Below are 21,851 nucleotides of genomic sequence, written 5' to 3' on the forward strand. Positions count from 1 at the left end.
CAGGGGCCAGAGCATAGCTGCTGTGCTTTTCTGTTTCTGACTGCTTCTGCTCCTGTGCTTCCGCCTCTGATTGCTGAGAAGTGCTGCAGCTGAATTCATTGGTGGCAGGCCACTTTGTGAATCATCTGTTTATTTTATTTCTGTTTATGCATCTATCAAGCAATTTATTTAGTTTCATTTTCTGTTTAATAGTTTTAAATTTAATTTTTTTGGAGTAAGTAATTCATTCTTCCAGTTCAAATTTCAAAAGATAGAAAGGGTGTATACACAAAGGCAATTTTCCTTCTTACCTCTGCCTCCCTACCTTGTTCTCCTTCCTAGAGATAAGTTGCCAGTTTCTTGTGTATTCGTCAGAGATATTTCATGTGTATGTACACCCAAGCAAAATGTCTGTGCTCACCCCCTCCAGTACCTAAATACTATGCATGTTGTTCTGTGACTTGCTATTTTCATTTATGTCTTGGAGTTCCTGGCATAGCAGTATACAAGGAGCTTTCTCCTTTAAGAGCTGTTTAGTGTTACTCTAAATGGATGAGCCATATTTTATTTAACTAGTCTCCTTTTCATGTTTTACTCTTACGAACATTCCTACAGCCAGTAACTCTGTACATGTGTCATTTCTCATAGAAGAAGTGTTTCTAGATTAAAGTCCTATAAGTGGGATTGCTGGGCCAGATAAGTTTGTGCATTTGTAAATTTGACAGATATTGCCAAATTTCCCTTCGTGGAATTGTGCCAATTCACATTCCCACCCATAATGTGTGAGAGTACATCTTTCCCCACACCTTTGCCTGAAAGGGTATTAGCAGACTTAAGGATCGTTGCCAGTCTGATAGGTGAGAAATGATATTTCAGCATAGTTTTAGTTTGCATTTTTCTTATGAACCAGATTAAGTGTCTTTTTGTATGTTTTAAGACACATTTATATTCCCTATTCTACGAACTGTCTCCTTTGCCCAGTATCCTGTCAATTTTTTGTTTTTTTCTTTTTACATTTATTCTTTATAAGGGAAATTAGTCCATCCACTTTAATAATATGTAAAACAATACCTAGTTCCCCTTGAATGTGCTGTGTTGTTATAAATAGCTATTTAATGCAGGGAATTGATCTTCGTCTGTTGATTATTAAATTTTCTGCACATTTTAGCTCTACTCTCCATAGTTCTTCAACTGGTATTTAATTTAAAAAACTTTTTTGGAGAAAATTATTCAAAAACAGTTTGTGTATTTAGTTGGTATTCAATAAAAAGGATATTTATCTCCTAGGACTTGAATTAAAAAAAAAAATTTCCCCCCAAACTATTAATACCTTATGCATTGAATTTTCTAAATGTATCTCAGTGTCTGCCTTCTAGGCCATTAAATTCATTTCAAGTCTGACAGAAATTTCTGTGGAATAATGTGTCTCTGTGTTTTATATATTTATGCTTTGACTAATACTTTTTTTTTAATCTAATAAATTTTGATTAACAGAATCCAGAATATTGGAGAACAAGGTCATATAGCTTTGTTGGGGCACAGTCTGGGAGCTTACATTTCAACTCTGGACAAAGAGAAGCTGAGAAAACTTACAACTAGGATACTTTCAGACACTACCTTATGGCTATGCAGAATTTTCAGGTAATAAGTTTTTAGTTTCTGGTAAAGACATTTATGCGTTGGTTATAGACTGTGAGAGATCTATTTTCTGGAGCTATGCTACCTGGGTTCAGCTCTGCCTCTTCCCTTTCCTCTTGGAAGCGTTGCTTAACCACTCCATGCCTCAGTTTCCTTATCTATGAAATGGGGATAGCCTTAATATCTATTTGATGACATTGTTGTGAGGATTACATGAACTAATGAATTAGTACATGTAAAGAGCTGAGAACATGAGCACATACATGTTGGATAATGTCCACAGTTACTTGTTCTTAAGATTCCTAATTGGCACATGTTGATAGAAGGTACAGCAGTGGAATAGGTTCAAGTATTTTTAATCAAAGTATTAGCTGTGCTTTAGTAAAAAGGAAATGCTGTCATAAGGAAGATGAGTATGTGTTATGAAATTGAAATTTGCTTTATACTGTGATAATATTGGCATTATTAAGGAATTCTAGCAGACTAAGGAGTCAGTAGAAGAAATAGGACCAATGGTATTTTGTGTTTATTTATGCTATTACGTTTATGGAAAAGGAATGTTTACCTAACGTTGGAACATTTAACTTAGGAGACTTATTTTCAGATGCTGGGAAAGAGCTTGACCTGGCGAGAGTATGAATTTGCCTAACTGTATGGCAAAGGAGAAATTTTCTTCTGTTCTAATAAAAATCCAATACCTGTAACTGAAAATCTCTCTGTCCTTCTTTTTGGAGAATGAGAAGAATAAAATGTCCCAGGCAGATATTAGTGAAAGCAAAAGTTAGGCTGACTAGCATTTTTGACAGTTTCACTTAACTTTGGATGTTTTAGGGCTGACACTACTAAAAACCATGCCTGCATTATCCAGTGCTGGCTTTATTGTAAAGTAAGCCAGTGCATGATCTTCAGCCTTTTTATATCTGAGGGATTCCCATTCTCTACTGGTTTTCATAGTTTCTGCTCTTTCTGGAGCTGGGTGTGGATGAGGGGTCATTGCCTCTGTTCTTTATAACCTCCAGCTGCAGTGAGGTGTCAGCCCACTGAGATGAGGGTGATTCCGATCTCCTTTCACTGAGATAGGAATTGAGAAAAGAATTACTTCCATGGTTATAAGACTGGGATATAATATCAGAGATAAGAACATACTGACATATGGGTGTCTCTTAACAGGTATGAAAATGGCTGTGCTTATTTCCACGAAGAAGAAAGAGAAGGACTTGCAAAGATCTGTAGGCTTGCCATTCATTCCCGTTATGAAGACTTTGTGGTGGATGGGTTCAATGTGTTATATAACAAGACGCCTGTTATATATCTAAGTGCTGCTGCTAGGCCTGGCCTGGGCCAGTACCTCTGTAATCAGGTAATGCGGCATAAGGTGGATATTTTAAAGAAACGATGTTTTGTTCTGTCCTGGAAGTTTTTCTTTAGCTGCTGTTTTTTTCAAGTGAAAAGAAAGGTGATTTTCTTATAAGCTTGTTTTGTCATTATTATGTATAAATGTGTATTAATAAATTTAGATATATATATATGTATTTTTTTTTTAGTTGCCCAAAGGCAACCACAGTCAACACGTTACTTTATTTCCTTTCAGACTTGGCTTAATCAGAGTGTATGTGTGTTTTTACATAGCTATAGCTGGCTTTTTTCACTTACTGTTATACAGGTTCATATCATGTTTTACCAGTTCTCCAAAGTAAAGTATGTTTTTAATATCTTCATAATATTCCTTCAAGTGAGTATATAGTATTTTAACTGTTTCCCTTTTGGGTAATTAGAGTGTTCACATTCTTTTGCTTTTTATGACCATTTTGAGGAAGTGCTCTTCGTATAGTGCTTTTATGGACATCTTTGTGCATGAAGCTTTTCTATACTTTGGGTTGTATTCCTCAGATGGATTTTCAGAGCCAGTCTAGAATTATTAGATCAAAGAGCATTACCTTTTTTTTTTTTTTTTGCATTACCATTTTTTAAAGTTCATGGTAGCCTGATTACAGGGCTACCTTGAGTCAAGAACTTGTTAAGCCTCTTGGCCAAGAATGTTTTAAAGTAAAACCCATAGGATTGGAGGGGTTGTCTTTTGTAAGATGGAGGAGTCCAGGGAGATACATAGGGGAAACTCAGGGCTTAAGTTGATTCTGAGCTGTGGTCATTGGTGGCAAGAAATTATGTCCTCTTCTTGAGGGTGTACAAAATAAGGAGTTTTATAATATCTCTGTAGAAACATGAAACAAATTACTTATTGAGTACCTACTGTAGGCCAGGCTCTTATGGACCCAGAGCTGTCTTGGAACAGCAGTCCAATCTGCGAAAGATGTGTGAGAGTGTTCTGTTAAGTGGGAAAGGTAGGTGGCAGAATAGTCATGTTCATGTTTTAAAAAGTGTGTACATGCTTATATGCATATGTTTTTTATACCTAGAAAAATATATATATTTTTGCCTAGCAATTATCTGCTTATGGGGGGGGATTTTCACTTTTAATTTCTATAATTTTTTATTGTGTGTTTTACTTGGGTTTCACTTTCATAATTTAAAAGAAAAATTCTTTAAGGGGATAAAGTGTGAATAAAGTGCTTGTTAAATTTTTGGTCTTTAAATGCTTCCAAGTTTTAGTTATACAGAGCAATATGCTGCAAATGTTAAAAAAATTCCTAAAACATATACTCCTTAAGGATTTGGAAGCTAAAAATGAGGAATATAAAATTTATTCGACAATTACTGTCTCCATAACGCTGACTTCATTTCTCTCAAGAGATGTACATCTGCTAGTCCATATCTATTGCTTTTTAGGAATGGGTGGACCCATAAATAAGATATTGTACTTTGAATGCCTTTAGCCGGTGTTATTTACCACTTATCCTTGGAGGAAGGATTCTGAATTATCCCCCCAAATGCTCATATTGCGAGTTCCTAAGGAGAGAGAATATTTAAAAAGAATAATTGTGACTTAGAGCCACAATCTTTTGGGGACATAAGGGAATGGTGACAAAGATCTTTCTTGTAAAATTGCATGTTTCTTCTTGCAGCTTGGCTTGCCCTTCCCCTGCTTGTGTCGTGTACCCTGTAACACTATGTTTGGATCCCAGCATCAGATGGTGAGTTCTTTAGGTTTATAAAATAATAAAGAATTGTGTTTTGAAACCGTACCTTCCTTTAAACTGCAGTTCTGTTTGCTGGCCTCCAGATAATTATTAGCTTATTCATGGATTGCTTAGATCTTCTTATTGCATAATACATGCTGCCAGGTTTGAATGTCCAGGAAGATTGGCTGGCATAAAGGTGAGGAGCACCTGGCTCTTAAGGAATCTTGTAATCACTGTATCACCTGTTTTAAGTAGAAACATGGAGTCCAGTTAAGCCTCAGAAATTCCTTCTAAAGCTCATTCTTTCAAATGGTTATCACTGTTGCCTGGATTTGTGAATGGGCAGATTTTGATTATTGTAATCCTTGGCATTGGATTCTGCTTATTTTTAGACATGCAAGTGATAAGCCTTTCCATACTGAAGTCAGAAGCAAAAGGGATAGGTTTTAGGGTTCTGCGTTTCTTTTTTTTTGCCATAGGCGGGCCTCTCACTGTTGTGGCCTCTCCCATTGCGGAGCACAGGCTCCGGACGCGCAGGCTCAGCAGCCATGGCTCACGGGCCCAGCCGCTCTGCGGCATGTGGGATCTTCCCGGACCGGGGCACGAACCCGTGTCCCCTGCATCGGCAGGTGGACTCCCAACAACTGTGCCACCAGGGAAGCCCTCTGCATTTCTTTTTCAAGGTAGTTAGATTTTCTGGTTCAGATACGTCAATGAGTAATATCAGAGATACATTTTTGGTTGTTTTTGGTGGGGGGGTGGGGGTTTGAGAGAACATTCTTTTTTATTGTAAATGTTTAAAACTAGAGAAATGTTGGTTCTGTATGTCCAGTTTCTAACTTGAATCTCATTTAACTGATTTTTCTAGTTAGTCTTCAAGGAGAACGATTTTATTTTCACAACTGTGATTGGAGAAAAAAGGAAAATTGTCAAGAAAAGAATTGCTCTGATAAATTTTGAGAGTCATCTTCTTTTAGAAGTTAGAATTTTTCAGTGTATACGCTTTTGTGCTGGTTGTCTCATGTTTTTGTGGTTTGTCTTTCAATCCCAGGACGTTGCCTTCCTGGAGAAACTGATTAAAGATGACATAGAACGAGGAAAACTGCCCCTGTTGCTTGTTGCAAATGCTGGTAGGTATCATGAACCTGAATCTTCCATTTTGGACTTACAAGAAAGAGGCTAGATAGTTAGCCTAAAAGAGATCAAGTCTTAAGAATGTTTGTGTGCCACATGTTTAAGGAAGGTCGGTATCAGCACTGTGGTGAGAATTACAGTACTAAAGTTTTAGCTCATTAGATTCCCTTAATTGTTGGTTTGTTTTGGGAGTTCTTGTTTGTGTGTATATACTTTTTCATTTAGGTTGTGCTTCTCTATTCCTTCATACGCTTCCTTTCTAAATTGAATTTTTTTTTTTTTTTGGCTGTGTTGGGTCTTCGTTGCTGCACGCAGGTTTTTCTCTAGTTGCAGCGAGCAGGGGCTATTCTTTGTTGCATGTGTGGGCTTCTCATTGTGGTGGCTTCTCTTGTTGCAGAGCACGGGCTCTAGGTGCACAGGCTTCAGTAGTTGTGGCATGTGGGCTCAGTAGTTGTGGCTCGCAGGCTCTAGAGCGCAGGCTCAGTAGTTGTGGCGCACGGGCTTAGTTGCTCCGCGGCATATGGGATCTTCCTGGCCCAGGGCTCAAACCCGTGTTCCCTGCATTGGCAGGTGGATTCTTAACCACTGTGCCACCAGGGAAGCCCTAAATTAAATTCTTAAATGTCACATTTAAATGTCCACCTTTGAGACAGCCGGTCAGCTACCACTTTCTGCTGTGCTCACCACATTGTATTCAGCATTGTACTTGAAGCTCTAGATAGTGGAGTAAGGCAAGAAAAATAATTAAATGACATACAGTTTGGAAAGGAAGAATAAACTGTCTTTATTTGCAGATGGCATGATTGTATAGGTAGAAAGTCCTAAGGAAACCACAAAGAACAGCCATTGGAACTAATAAGCAGATCTATCAAGCTTGCAATGAACAATTGAAATTTAAATGCCATTCATAATAGCATCAAGAAAAAAACCTTTATGGATAAATTTAACAAAATAAGGCAAGATATGTACACTGAAAACTACAGAATGTTGCTGAGAGAAATTCAAGAAGACCCAAATAAATGGAACAATATGGCATGTGCATGGGTTGAAAGACGCAATATTATTAAGTCATATCTCCCCAAATTAATCTATAGATTCAACTCAATCCTTATCAAAATCTCAGCAGACTTCCCATTTCTTATAGAAATTGATGAGCTGATTTTAAAATTTATATGGACATAAAAGGATCTAAGAAGAGACAAAATAATTGTGAAAAAGAACAACACTGGAAGACTTATCCTATCTGACTTTTAGACTTACTGTACAGCTACAAATAAAAGAGTGTGAGATTGGGCTTGCCTGGTGGCGCAGTGGTTGAGAGTCTGCCTGCAGATTCAGGGGACACGGGTTCATGCCCCGGTCTGGGAAGATCCCACATGCCGCAGAGCGGCTAGGCCCGTGAGCCATGGCCGCTAAGCCTGCGCGTCCGGAGCCTGTGCTCCACAACAGGAGAGGCCACAACAGTGAGAGGCCTGCGTACCGCACAAAAAAAAAAAAGAAACATAACCAGTCTACTATCAATCACTTAATAGATGGGAGAGGCTGCAGTTTACACATGATTGAGTGGTTTACCAGTGTGACTACATTGCCACCAGAGTGCACGTCCCAGTGGTTAGCAAGCGGGCGTTGCCACAAAAGGAAGAGAGCCCGAATGTGGTCCAGTCACTTAAACACGGCACAATGCTTTATGTTTTGATGGTTCATGTGACACAACCCATGCGTTGGCCTTTGATCTTGTTTCAACTAAACTAAATGTGTCATTTTAGATTTTTTTTTAAAATTTGAGACAAATTTGGATGGGGGGAGGAGTGGAGTTGTCAGCCCTTTTCCTGGCATAACCCCTGCAAAAGAAGCACTTGTATTAGTTGTGTTTGTTGAAGAGCGTTAGAAATCTTGTTAGGTGGGTTCTGCTAACTGGAAATTTAGAACAGTTGGGAGAATGTGTGACTGTGCCTTTTACTAAAGGCTCTGTGAGGAGGATCTGCCCAGCAAAGCCTGCAGTGTAAACAGATCACCTAGGGAATGGGTTAAAGTGTGTAATATGTTTCAACTGACTTCAGAATGCTTTCTATACTAAAACAAAATACCTCTCGGGAATTCCCTGGTGGTCTAGTGGTTAGGATTCTGCGCGTTCACTGCCATGGCCTGGGTTCAATTCCTGGTCAGGGAACTGAGATCCTGCAAGCCGTGCAGTGCAGCAAAAAACAAAAAAGAAAACAAACAAAAAAACCACAAAGGACCTCTCAAATTTGGTTAAAACAAACAAAACAAATTCATCTATGTATTTTTTTATAGAGAGCACACCTAAATAAAAATTACCCAGAAAGTGATAAAAAGTAAGTGTGGAAAAGGGATATCTTGGGCAAATGCTAACGAAACACAAGTACTGTAGCAAGGTTGCTGTGAGATAAAATAGACTTCATATTAATAATGATTCATGGCATCTACTCAGAGATATAACAGGTATGAATGCTTATGAATATAACTTTGAAATATATAAAGGAAAAGTTGATAGAATACAAGTATAAATTGACAAAACCACAATCTTGGTGGGAGACTTGAATATATTTCTCATGAAACATCAGATCAAGTAAATAGAAAATAAGTATATAGAGGATTTAAATAACACAGTTAACAAGTTTGATTTTATAGATACATATAGTGAACAATACACACTTTTCAAAACTTGTATAACCAGTTTGCAAAAGTTGATTTTAAGCCAGTCCACAAAGAAAATCTCAATAAAACAGAGCTACAGTGTTACTTCTCTCATAGGGAGATAATGTATATAGAAGCTTTTATCATGCTGCAAAGACTCAGAAAATATTTGTTTTAGTATCCTTTCTTGTGTGTTTTATCCTAGGAACTGCAGCAGTAGGGCACACAGATAAGATTGGGCGTTTGAAAGAGCTCTGTGAGCAGTACGGCATATGGCTCCACGTGAAAGGGTGAGTGGAGGGGAATTTGGCTGCATGGTGGGCTGGCAGAGTGCCCAGGAGGAGCTCACTTTGTCGTCACATATATCACTAAGGGCTCTTTGGCTTGCAGATTACAAAATTACCCAAATTGGCTTAAGCAAGAAGTTTTATTGGCTCCCATAGCTAAGAAGACCAGTGTTAGGATTGGCCTTAGGCACCACGTCAGCCAGGTCACTTGGCTGAAGTTCCTCCGTGGTGGTGGCTCCGTCTGTAGATAGCCTTTCCTGTTCTGGTGCAGAGGTGCTGCAGCAACTCCATCCGCCTTTCCAGGTGTGTGCAGAGGGTCAGAAGTCCCAGCAGGAGTCTCATACTGAGCCAGTTGCTGTGGCGAGGGAAATGTAACACTTAATAGTTTAGGTGATTTGTGAAGCTGTGGTCTCATAGAGGAGATTGGGGTGGCTTCCCAGAAGGCCATTGGACTGCTGCTAAGAGAAGAGAGGGGAGAGGATGCAGGGCAGCCCAAGTAGTCCATTTCCAGGACATCATACACGTACACGGTGCGTTGCTTTTTAATTTGTCCCTCTAGGAAAGAATGATGACTGGGAAATAATACTGGTATCTACCAAAGATATAAAATAATATAAAATAAGACACCCATTACACTAAGTAAGTAGATGACACCCCCTGAAATACGTTTTGATTAAAATGCATTTTCCAGGTTTTCCTGAAAGTTGTATATGTACCACACTTTATGTTGCTGTTATAAAAGCTACCAACACAGCTGAAAGACATGTAAATGTCAGTGTGGAACAGCACAGCCCTTTTTAAAAAATTTTTTTTAATTTAAAATGTGTACTTAGTGAATAAGCAGCAGTAAATAATTAGTTCTTAGGTCTGTGTTTTTTCTTCCAGTGTGAATCTGGCAACATTGGCTCTAGGTTATGTCTCCTCATCAGTGCTGGTATGTTGTTGATTTACTAAATACTGTGTTTTTAAGAAGGAATTTAACATCACTTAATCCCTGATGGCTTTTCACAGTTTTAATGAATGGAGAAAGGTGTTGGGTTTAGTGTATCCTGATAGTGTAACAAGTTGTTCTCTCTGTGGTAGGCTGCAACCAAATGTGACAGCATGACGTTGACTCCAGGCCCATGGCTGGGTTTGCCAGCAGTTCCTGCTGTGACGCTTTATAAGCACGACGATCCTGCCTTGGTAAGCTTACTCTCACTGGGAGGGAGTGGGGAGTGGCTAATAATCATTGGGTCTGGGGGCAAAATACAGAAAAAGGAAAAAGTGAACACTTTCCTTTATGTTACCTCTGTGACTTTTTTTTTGAAAAAAATGTTTTTAACATAAATGAAACTATGCCATATATATTTTTCTATTTAGTCTCCCCATACTACCCCATGTGTATGAAAAACTTTTTATCACTGTGTAATATTCCATCACTTGAGTACCACAGTTATTTAATCATTCTCCATTTGTGAACTTTTAGGCTGTTTTCAAATTTTTGTTACTAAAATAATGAGCATCATTCTGTGTTTCAAATTATTCCTTACACTGGGTTCCCAGAAGTGGAATTAATAATGAGTAAGAGTATTTTAAGGTTCTTGATCCACATTGTCTAAAAGGTTGTAACATGATACAGTTTTTAAAAGCATAGTGTTGGTTCTTGTTAGTGGATCAGTTAGTGAGAGGCACATGCAAAATAAGCTTTCATTGATTCTTCTTAAACAGTTAATACCTTGCTCGGGTGATAATGGCCAGGTATTTGAGGATGCTCAGAACAGCCTTGGGAGGGGCCGCCTCTTGAATGGCTAAGAGCTCCAGCTCTGGGATGAACCCATTTGGATTCTCATCCTGACTTTGCCACATCTTAGCCGTGAACCCTTAGACAAAGCAAGGTCTCTGAGCTAAGTTGCCTAGAATACTTACCTCATGGAGTTGTTTGATGATCAAATGAATAATGCAAGCCAAGTGCCTGCATAGCATCTGACACAAACCAAGTGCATAGTAAATGGTAACTAGTTAGTTCTGCTATGTGATTTCATTGGCTTTGATTAATAAACCCATATTGGCTTTTTTAGACTTTAGTTGCCGGTCTTACATCAAATAAGCCAACAGACAAGCTCCGTGCCCTGCCACTGTGGTTGTCTTTACAATACTTGGGACTTGATGGGATTGTGGAGAGGATTAAGCATGCCTGTCAGCTGGTGAGTAGAAACCTGAAGTTCAAATGAGTCACAGATACTCCATGGCAAAAACAGAGACAGAAAAATGTTTCATTGATTTACCCTCCCCCAATACCTTGTTGTCTGGATTTCGCATCTCATAAGCAAGCAGACTAATTTCCCTGCATATATAGGTTTCTTGTTCAAAGTTCTGGGAGAGACTGCTGGGGCTGTCCCAGCATTTGTGTCCATATGAAATCAGATTAAAATGAATGCCGGTGTCAGCATGGGGGAGAAAAGAAGTCCCAAGGTGACAGCGAAGGAGTGGAGAAGAATGCAGAAGCCAGGATAAATGTTCCACTTGACTGACCGACTCTTGAGGGTAAAGAAATATGATGGTTGGGGGGAGTAAGGCTGGCATGGATATTTTTAACACCCACCAGCTTGGGCTCCCAAATTGCAAGGCTCTAGGGACAATTTTAATTCTCTGTTTGAGGTGTTCTAATTGTGAAAAATATACAATTATGTTGTAGTTTAGAAAGCAAAAAAAAATGCCATATTTACACAGTTTGAGAGCTGAGTTCTACCTAAGTCTAAAGCATGATGTCACCTTTCTGTACCTCTAATTCCTCACCTGTAGAATAGGGGTGATGATGTGATGGAAGATTGTTATGAGGACTTAGTTCGTAAATGTAAAGCTCTTATAGCAGCACCTAGTCATATAGGAAGGTATGCAGATAGTTTTAAAAATAAATCTTTGTTTTAAATATGTTCTTGGAATTGACACTTCCTCATGTCATTTTTATATTTAAGAAAAATTAGTATTTTCATATTACTGTAGCAGGAGTCCTTTGGTTTATAATATTAGGATAGTTCATTTTAACATTAGTTTCTAATGAAATAGAAACATTCTAAATGAAGTCGTTTCATTTTTACATTAAGTAATATTAAGATTTATGTTCATTATGTTTACAGAAGCACCACATTTTTAAAAACATTTTCTCACTGGGCTGTTGGCTCACATCTTGAGGTTTGGTCCTTTGGAAGGAGAAGCCTTCATCGCCATGGTAACTAAGTCAGTTTGGGGAAGGTTTGGGCACTCCAGGGAGAGTTTTTCAATTCCCTTCAGTGTTTTTCAATTCAGTTCAATGGGGCGCAGGAAAATAATGATGACAATTAGCCATCAAACACTTGAGGTCACTGCAGCTCTGGCATCTTCCTGCCAGCAAACGCTGTGGCGGATCTCAAACCCTCCTGAGCACTTGACTCTGCTGCTGACTCACTGCTGCTAAATGCACATGTGAAAACCGCATGGAGGTTTAGCAGGTGTGGTCGCCTGTGTCCAGTCCTGCCTTTGTAGTCCGCACCAGGTCACATGTTTCCTGAAAGCAAAAATCAGTGTCCTCCTTCTTTTCGTCCTCCTTCTCATCTTTGTCTTCGTGGGAAGCAGTTCCTGAGCATTTACTCAGTGCCAGGCGCTGCGCAGCACCGTGGATGCAGGCTCTCACTTGGTCCCTACAGCTTCCCCAGAATATAAGGTCCACTGATAACATATTAATTAGTTTTCATGAGGGGTTTTCCTATGTCCAACACTCAAATAAACATCTGTTGAACTATTGACCCCCAGGCCATGCAGTATATGTTATTTTGTCCCCACATTAGTGATGAGAGAGCTGGGATTGAGATATTAACGATTATGACAGTCGTCATCACTTACGTAATGCATGCCACGTCCTAGACACCTAACGTATATCAACTTGTGGAGGATAGATACTGTCACCCCAGTATGTAGTTGAGGGAATGGAAGCACAGAGAGGCTGAAAAACTTGTCCAAGGTCATAGCTAGTAAGTGGCAGATAAGTAATTTACCCACAGTCCCACAGGTGGTAAGGGGCAGAGCCAGGTTTTGAACCCAGATGTAGTTATTCCAGACCCTACGCTCCTGACCAGCTCTTAATGGTGCTATGCACTCTCATTTACCTTTGTTCTTCCTCCCAATATCAATACTGTGCCTTGCACACATTTGCACTCAGTAGTTTGGTTTTGTTTTTTTTCTGTTTTTGTTTTCGTTTTTTAACATTTTCTTGGCCACGCCATGTGGTATGTGGAATCTTAGTTCCCGACCAGGGATTGAACCCACACCCCTTGCATTGGAAGCACAGAGTCTTAACCACTGGACCACCAGGGAAGCCCCTAGTTTTTTGTTTTTTGTTTTTGTTTTTGAGGTATAATTGACATATAACATTATATTCATTTCAGGAGTACATCATAATGATTTGATATTTGTATGCATTGTTAAAATATCACCGCAATACATCTAGTTAACATCCATCACCACACATAGTTACAAAAAATTTTCTTTTCTTGTGATAAAGACCTTTAAGATTTATTCTCTTAGCAACTTTCAAACATGCAATACAGTATTAAAGTTACTACATGGGGCTTCCCTGGTGGCACAGTGGTTGAGGGTCCGCCTGCCGATGCAGGGGACACGGGTTTGTGCCCCGGTCCGGGAGGATCCCACATGCCATGGAGCGGCTGGGCCTGTGGGCCATGGCTGCTGGGCCTGCGCGTCCAGAGCCTGTGCTCCGCAACGGGAGAGGCCACAGCGGTGAGAGGCCCGCGTACTGCCAAAAAAAAAAAAAAAAAGTTACTACAGTATTGGGAATTCCCTGGTATTCCAGTGGTTAGGACTTCGCGCTTCTACTGCTGGGCCCCGTTTCAGTCCCTGGTCGGGGAACTAAGATCCTGCAAGCAGCAAGTTGTGGCCAAAAAAAAAAGTTACTACAGTATTATTGACTATATTCCCCATGACTCATTTTTATTAACTGCTGTTTGTACCTTTTGATCCCTTTCACCCCCCCACCGCCAGCCCCCGCCTCTAGCAACCACCAGTCTTCTCTGTAGCTATGAGCTTTGTTTTGTTTTGTTTTAGATTTCACATGTAAGTGAGATCATATGGTATTTGTCTTAGTCTGAATTATTTCACTTAGCATAATGCCCTTAAGGTCTACCCATGCTGTTGCAAATGACAAGATTTCATTCTTTTTTATGACTGATTATTTTCCATTGTGTGTGCGTTTGTGTGTGCGTTTGTGTGTGTGTGTGTGTGTGTGTATCCCATCTCCTTTATCCATTCATCCTTTGATGGACACTTAAGTTGTTTCTGTATCTTGGTGATCATAAATAATGCTGCAGTGAACATATCTTGTTGAATTAGCGTTTTCACGTTCTTCAGTTCAGATAACCCACGTGGACTTGCTGGATCATATGGTTGTTCTATTTTTAATTTTTTGCAGAAGCTCCATATGTTTTCCACAGTGGCTGCACCAATTTACATTCCAACCAACAGTTCACAAGCATTCCTTTTTCTCCACATTCTTGTGAACACTTGTCATTTCTTGTCTTTTTGATGATAGCCATTCTAACAGGTGTGAGGTGATATCTCATTGTGCTTTTGATTTGCATTTCCCTGATGATTAGCGAAGTTGAGCATCTTTACGTGTGCCTGTTGTCCATCTCTATGTCTGGAAAAATGTCTATTCAGATCTTCTGACCATTTTTTAATTGGATTGTTTGGTTTTTTGCTGTTGAATTGTATGAGTTATTTGTATATTTTGGATATTAACCCCTTATCAAATAAATGATTTGCAAATATTTTCTCCCATTTCATAGGTTCCCTTTTCATTTTGTTGATTATTTCCTTTGCTGTGAAGAAGCTTTTTAGTCTGACATAGTCTGCTTGTTTAATTTTGCTTTTGTTGCCTTGCACTCAGTAGTTTTTGAATCAATGAATGACCTATATTGCTAATATGACAAATTCACATATGTCTCATTAGAAAAAGCTTTTCTGGAACCACTGAATGTAACTTTTAACTGAAATATTGGGGAATATTTGCAGATGTTTAAATGCAAAAATTGGCAGCTGAAATTAGAAATCATCAAGTTGCAGATGGCTTTATCTGCCTGAGATCCTTGTTTGCAGACCTGCAAAGACCCTCATAAAAACCGCTTCTGGGCTTCCCTTGTGGCGCAGTGGTTGAGAGTCCGCCTGCCGATGCAGGGGACATGGGTTCATGCCCTGGTCCGGGAAGAGCCCACATGCCGCAGAGCGGCTAGGCCCATGAGCCATGGCCGCTGAGCCTGCGCATCCGGAGCCTGTGCTCCGCAACAGGAGAGGCCACAACAGTGAGGGACCTGCGTACTGCAAAAAAAAACCCCACAAAAAACGCTTCTTAATATGAAATTACATAAGCTGTTTTTCTGTCATTTGCAGAGTCAGCGATTGCAAGAAAGTTTGAAGAAAGTGAACCACGTCAAAATCTTGGTATAGTATATAATTCGATCTGTTTTTTGAAGTAAATAACTCTTAATTTCAGTGAGTTAGAATGATTTTCTCCAGATTTGATGCATGTCCATGGAATTGTGGCAGCTCCAGTAAAACCACATTCTTTGGGAGAGAGTCATGCATGTACTGATGACCTAATTCTGCGGTTAGCAGAAAGCCTAGAAATTTGCCCCATATACTGTTTGAACCCATACAGTGCTTTTCATATAATCCATTTGCAGTTTTTATTCTGTTAAAATTTAACATTGCACAAAGATGTAATAAGCACCATTGATTTCACCTGCCCAAGGATTTTTAGAACACCCATTTTCCTGAAATGAAAAATCATTTTGTCTGTGAGTGCTTTGAGCTACTGTTTCTGAAACCCTTTGACCCCAGAGTTGGCATTTGCATGAAGGGGAATAAGGCAGAGAAAAGGGGGCGGCCCTGCTCCTCTTGCCCTGGTAATCTTCCTGAAAGATACCACCATCTGTCAGAGATTGTGCCCTAGGGCTGGTAACTAGACAAGTAGATGAGGATTTAGGGGGTCTGATAACCAAGTATCAGTTCACGTTTGAATGTTTTCATCTTTTGCTTCATTGTATTTTAGGATTTCAGAAAATATGTAGATCAAATTCTAATTTAAACAGGGTCACTGGTGTTTCTTTGACAATTCTGCAGGATACAGTTAAGTTTAAAACGAATGTTTGAGTTTATTTGGGGTTCAGGTGAGTGCAGTTTATTTCCACTTTAGTACACAGTTCGGTTTAAGTGCGTGAATGGGGGCTGCTCGCGTTGCCTTCTGAGTAGGAGCTTGGAGCTACTCAGCTGACCTGAGGTGACTCAAGTCCTAGCCTGGAAGAGGACAGTGGCCCCTCCGGAGAAGCAGAGGGATGAATGTAAGTCAGGAGACTTGGGTTCCAATTTCAGCAGTACCACTGGGGCCCGGTGACACTGACTCATTCTGTTAACCTCCTAAGCCTGTGAGCTTAGCTGTCGGTGAAGGTATGTTGGTTGGATGCCCTTGACTGCAAACAGAGACCTAAATTATGGACTAGAATGAGTGCTCTGGTGGGGTGAAGGCAGTGCTGGGCCTGTGTACTTCCTGTCCCACCCTTGCTGAGCCCTCTGGGGCTCCTCTTCATGTCCTCTCCTTCCTCATTCTCCTCCAAGCAGGGAGGAGCTGATGATGCTAATTGATCTCCAGTTGGTTTGGAACATCTTTGTAAGGCCACATATGGCCCAGGCATAACCCTGCTCCCTCCCTCCCTCCAGTGGCTGCTTTACTCAGTAGGGGGCACAGTAACTGGCAAACACCATGAGGCATTGTGGCCTGTCGGTAATCCATCATCATCATCATCATGATCATCACAGATGCTGTTTCTGAAATGCTTGCTGTGTAGCATACATGGTACTAAGCCCCTTACATGCCTATTTCATTTAACCCTCACAAGTCTCCTTTGTACATGCTGTTCCCTATAACCTGAAAACACTGTTCCCCCTAATTCTTCTCATTACTGATTTCTTATCCATCAGATCTTAGTTCAAATATCACCTCTTGAGAGAGGCCTTCCCTGAGCCCCGACCCTACCTAGAGTAACACCCACCACCTTACATCACTCTCTGGGCTCTGGGTTTTTTCCTTCATTGAACTTATTACTACCTGAAATTGTGGTCTATATTTGTTTGTTGTCTGTTTTTCCCCTGAAGAAGCCTTGTAAAGGCAAGAACTTTTGCCTGTTTTTTCATGGTTTTATGTCCTGTGCCAAGTATGATACTTGGCATACAGTAGGCACGCGAGTGTGAATAAATATATAGAATCTGTGAATTGGACGCAGTGTTTATTCCCTTTTTACTAGTGAGGAAACTAAGGCACAGATAGGTTGAGTGCGTGCCCAGGCTGCCCAGCGAGGCAGTGGTAGAGCTGGGATGCACACTCAATGCCTGCGAACTTAGTCAGTGGACCATCCCTCTGAGGTCAGTTACAGGAGAATGAATTCCTCCTGCCTCAGGCTCGTTATGAGGGGGTATATCAGATAATGCATGGGAAAGCAAAATGAAGACTGTCAGGCGCCGTAAGATAGAAGTAATTATTAAGTGTCTTTTGCTCCTCACCACGGTATTAGTCTAGTGCTTTCATAGGTACTGACTCCGGAATCCTCACAGTAAGTCTCTGGGGTAGAGTAGCGTTATCTCCATTTCTGTGGCTCAGATGAGTCGTGTGTCCAGAGTCCCAGAACTAGTATGTGGTAAAGCCAGGACTTGACCCCAGGTTATCACAGAAGAGCTTCTCTGCTGCTCAGCCACTCCCTTCTCCAGGCGTCCATGGCCGCCTTCCTTCCCACCTGGATGGCCCTTCAGGAGCCTCTCCCATCCCAGAAGCACAGGCCCACTGCCCCAGCTCACTGCCTCCAGCACCAAGGCCTTTTCCAGGGCCCAGGGTGGTGCTTGTGCCCCGCTTTGTCAGTGCCCAATTCAGTCTCCTCTGCAGCTGCATTCTGATAAGGCTGTTGTTTCACAGGACTCTTATCCAGCACATGGAGTAGATTCTAAAGTCAGCATGTGAGGGGAAACTCTAATATTGTCACTCTTACACCTGAAAATCCCAGAATGCCTCTGGGGGGCAGTTAACATGGTTTCGTGTTTACGTCTCTGCTGGCTTTTAAGATTTTCCTGGTCCTTAGTGTACTGCCACTTTCACCATGGTATATCTAAGTAAGGATTTTTTTTTTTTAATCTTGCTTGGGACTTGTGCTAATTGAACCTGAGGATTCTTTTATTTAATCCTGTAAAATTCATTTTTTCAGCTATGACCTCTTTCTCTTTCTCTTCTGGAACACCAGTGAGCTGCATGTTGAACCTCGTCATCCCACCTTCCATCAGTCTCTTGGATGCCTCCATCTCTTTGCTGCTTTCTAGTGTAGCCCTTCAGATCCTTCTTGGAGTTCAGTAATTTGCTCTGGAGCTGCATCTAATCTGCCGTTTAACCTTTTCACTGCGTTTTAACTTTCAGTGACCTCTTTTTCATTTCAGGATATTCTCTTTAGTTCTTTTTCAAGTTATTCTGTTTTATAAGCATCTTTAAAAAAAAAAAAGATTTCTGGTCCTTCGTTTCTGTTTAAACGCAGTGATCAACGTCTGTTCCGATGGTTGTTTCAGTGTCTCGGTCCTTGGGGCCACAAATTGTCCTCTCAGCTGTGTCTGCTGACTCTTGCTCCCTGTGTGTGTTGTAATTTTTCTGTTATGAGCTAGATTTTTTTTTCTTCTGTGACTGGCCTGGGTCCATTTATTTATGTTGGTTTCACAGCTTTAGGAGTCTTACACTACAGAGGACATCCCACCCAGGTGCAGAGCACGCCTGACATTTTGATTTCTCGTGAGAGAATTTTTTCTCTCTCTACAGAGCATCAGGCAGAGTTAAGCTTTCTTACTGATCAGTGGGTGGAGTTTTTCTCTCTTTTCATGAAGAGTGTTTTTCAAGGGTCCTGGCTTTATGTAAACTCAGCACTGTCCCTCACATGGGTTTCAAACCCATGACCTTAGACATTAAAGCGGAGTTCAGGCCCCATCCGTGCTCCCCTCCCCCCAGCCCCTGCAGCTCAGCTTACACTATTCTTTCTGTTTTCTCTTCTTTCTGGATTCACCTTTTTTTGTGAGCCTAGCAATGGTTTGAACTTCTTTTGGTTATTGGTGACATTTAATCAAGCATTTCAGGTATTTAGAATTGATGACTTAAGTATTAGCTTGGTCTACCATGTTGCTGGAACCAGAATTCTATGTATATAACCCTGTACAGGATTTCTTGTGCAGGCTGACATTTGAGACCACTGAGCTCAAAGAAATAAGAAACAAAAGACTATAAGTCTTGGCATTCAAGTCATTCTGCCTTATCCTGAGAATAGGGGAATGGGTGTAGAATTTTGTCACTTTGTTCCTCTTTACTTATTGGGCTTACTCCATTCTATATAAATATTAAACCCCTCTAACTTTAAAGGTATTAATAGATTTATTTGTTTATGTGAAAGTTAAAGGAGATAGTACCTATGAAAGCACAGGAATTGGCTCAATAAATAATTGGCAGATTTGAATGTACCTCTTGCTTGATCTGAATCACATCTACTGTCCCTTTGAAAAGCTTAGTAGAGAAGATCTTGCACCAGCTACTTCCTGTTTCTCCGATTAGCACATCCTGTTGTGGCCCTACGAGTGAGCCATCACTGGCAGAGCCTTGGGAAATGGTTTCAAGACGAGAATTGTAGTACTGGAATTGTTAAATGCTTAGAGATCCTCTCTCCCTTCTCCCGCCTCCCCCCACTTCAAATACCGCAGTCTGTCAAGGGCATTGCCGCTCCCTTTGTGTGCTGACCCCACGGGAAAGCTGACGGCTCACTGTACATTCGTTCAATGGAGAACATGGACCTAGTGCTGTGCAATCTTAATGCAGTGCACGTCTTCAGCTGTTACGAAATCTGTTAGTGAAGATAGTTGTCTGATGCCTGTCCCGAGTATAAGTACCGCTTCAATGATTTAGAAAAATGTAGCTTCAGTTCTAGACTGTGGTTATCCACATTGCCAGCAGGACTTGCATCCTGCCCAGAGAGTTTTACAGGGTGAGTAGAAAAAGCTCCAGTCAGTCCTGCTTGAGGTGGCGTCACTTCTGGATTCTTGAAAGCTCGGACGCTCGACAGTGATTCTAGTGCTGCTTTTTCCTTGCCTTTTTTTATCTTTCACGTTAGACCCATGTTTATCCATAATTATTAAAATTTCCTCCCACTTTTCATTTTCAAGGTATCAGTGTCAGATGTTATAATTCAGCCATGTATTCTCGGGACTGGCTTATAATTATGTCTTAAGAATTTTACTAAACCATTGATTTTTGTTTCTCTAGCAAATGAAATTAACCTTTGAACTTTTTTATGTGGTTTTTTGTTGTTGGTGGTGGGGTGTGTGTGTGTGTGTGTGTGTGTGCGTGCGTGTGTTTTTCGGCTTGCAGGAAGTTAGTTCCCCGACCAGGGGTTGAACCCAGGCCCAGGCAGTGGAAGCACCGAGTCCTAACCACTGGACCACTAGGGATTCCCTTTATGTGTTTAAGTGCCAATGTCTGTAGCCTATTTTCCAAGCTCACTGATTGATTTTGTAGGTGTTTGAAATTTACTGTTACTTGGTAATAAGCAGATTCCATCTTTTAGGTGGAGGATGAGCTCAGTTCGCCAGTGGTGGTGTTCAGATTTTTCCAGGAGTTACCAGGCTCAGGTAGGTGATTTTAAAAAGGGGGTTATTTTTCTCTCTGTGTTTAAGGGCTTTGAATTTTAAACCACTTCAAGTTAACTAAATAATCCAAAATATTTTGATTGCTAGAATCTTATCATCATTTCAAAAAAAAACTGAATAATGTTCACAAGAACTCCAGACCTATTTGCCTTAGCATTTTCCTGACAGTTTCCTATGATTAAACCAGTGTTTTCCAAACACCAGTCCCTGGACTAGTGCTGGAATGAATGAGAGAGAATCCCTGGAAAATAGAGCTGGGGGCCCTCCTTCCTGAGCATTTTGACTCAGTAAGCTGGATCTAGGAATCTCTATCTTTAAAGAATGTCCCAAGTGCCCCCTACCCAGTCCAGGGCTCTGTTATCTTTCACCTGACAGCCACGGTCCCCTCTCACCTGACCTCTCACTTCCATACATTCCACACGCTCCATTCCGGGCCGCTCTCCACATCCTGCCACCTCCCTGCCCAGAAGCCTGCGTACCTTCCGTTCCAGATGGAAGGCCTGCGGGTCCTAGCCCTTGCCTTCCCCTCCAACTTCCTCTTCCTGCTCACTGTTCTTCAGTCAGACTGGTCTTCTCTGAGTCTCTAGAACACTCCACTGTCTCCTAGAGCAGGACCTCTGCACTGCTGTCCCCCTCGCTCTCGCTCTTCTGGCTCCTTCTCACCATTCAGGTCCCTGCAGCGTCCACCTCCTCATGGAGGCCCTCCCCGTCTGTCCTGTCCAAGGTGACTCCCTCACATTATATCAGAGCTCCCGCCTTCTTTCAAGGCCCTAACAACAATGTATGGTGATTTCATTTCATTTCCTTATGCTACTTCTTCAATAGAAGGTAAGCACCACCCTGACAAAAACCTTGTCTGCCTCATATCATAACCCCGTGCCCAGCACAGTGCCTGGCACAAGCAGGCACCTCAACCGTTTAACAAAAGGAAGCCAGTTGTGTTCTGAGGCCTGGTGTGCTGCTGGGTCTCTGACTTCCCTGCACGGTGCTCCGTGCTGGTAGACTGGTTGGTAACTTATAATTTTATACTTTGATTTTCCCTCAAAATTCCTTGAAAGAAAAACTTTTTAAATGAAATTAAGAATTCTATTTGTGAGAATATATTCAAATGTATTTTTCATGAGAAAAAAAGTGAACGCTTTAAACCCTCTGTAACATATATATTTTTAAAAATTTTTAATTGTGGTTAAAAAAACATAAATTTACCACCTTAACCATTTTAAAGTGTACAGTTCAATAGTGTTAAATATATTCACATCATTGGACAACAGCTCTCCAGAATTTTTTCGTCTTGCAAAACTAAAACTTCATACCCATTAAACACTAACTCCCA

General features: G+C 40.8%; 1 protein-coding gene across 3 annotated transcripts in view; it reads left to right on the forward strand.

Moving 5' to 3' along the window:
- PDXDC1 (pyridoxal dependent decarboxylase domain containing 1) overlaps positions 1 to 21,851 on the forward strand; it is a 50,002-nt gene that overhangs the window by 17,576 nt on the left and 10,575 nt on the right. For all 3 annotated transcript variants that reach the window (XR_014326804.1, XM_082856282.1, XM_082856283.1), the window contains exons 5-14: positions 1,474 to 1,620; positions 2,788 to 2,977; positions 4,641 to 4,709; positions 5,749 to 5,827; positions 8,695 to 8,779; positions 9,662 to 9,710; positions 9,860 to 9,961; positions 10,837 to 10,962; positions 15,197 to 15,247; positions 20,437 to 20,500. Coding sequence is in view for 2 of the 3 variants with exons in the window: in XM_082856282.1 (XP_082712408.1) it covers positions 1,474 to 1,620; positions 2,788 to 2,977; positions 4,641 to 4,709; positions 5,749 to 5,827; positions 8,695 to 8,779; positions 9,662 to 9,710; positions 9,860 to 9,961; positions 10,837 to 10,962; positions 15,197 to 15,247; positions 20,437 to 20,500 (962 nt within the window). In the remaining variant the exon portion in view is untranslated. The remainder of the gene's footprint in view (positions 1 to 1,473; positions 1,621 to 2,787; positions 2,978 to 4,640; positions 4,710 to 5,748; positions 5,828 to 8,694; positions 8,780 to 9,661; positions 9,711 to 9,859; positions 9,962 to 10,836; positions 10,963 to 15,196; positions 15,248 to 20,436; positions 20,501 to 21,851) is intronic.

The sequence above is a fragment of the Leucopleurus acutus genome (genome assembly GCF_964270905.1).
Source record: "Leucopleurus acutus genome assembly, chromosome: 16".
NCBI lineage: Eukaryota > Metazoa > Chordata > Mammalia > Artiodactyla > Delphinidae > Leucopleurus > Leucopleurus acutus.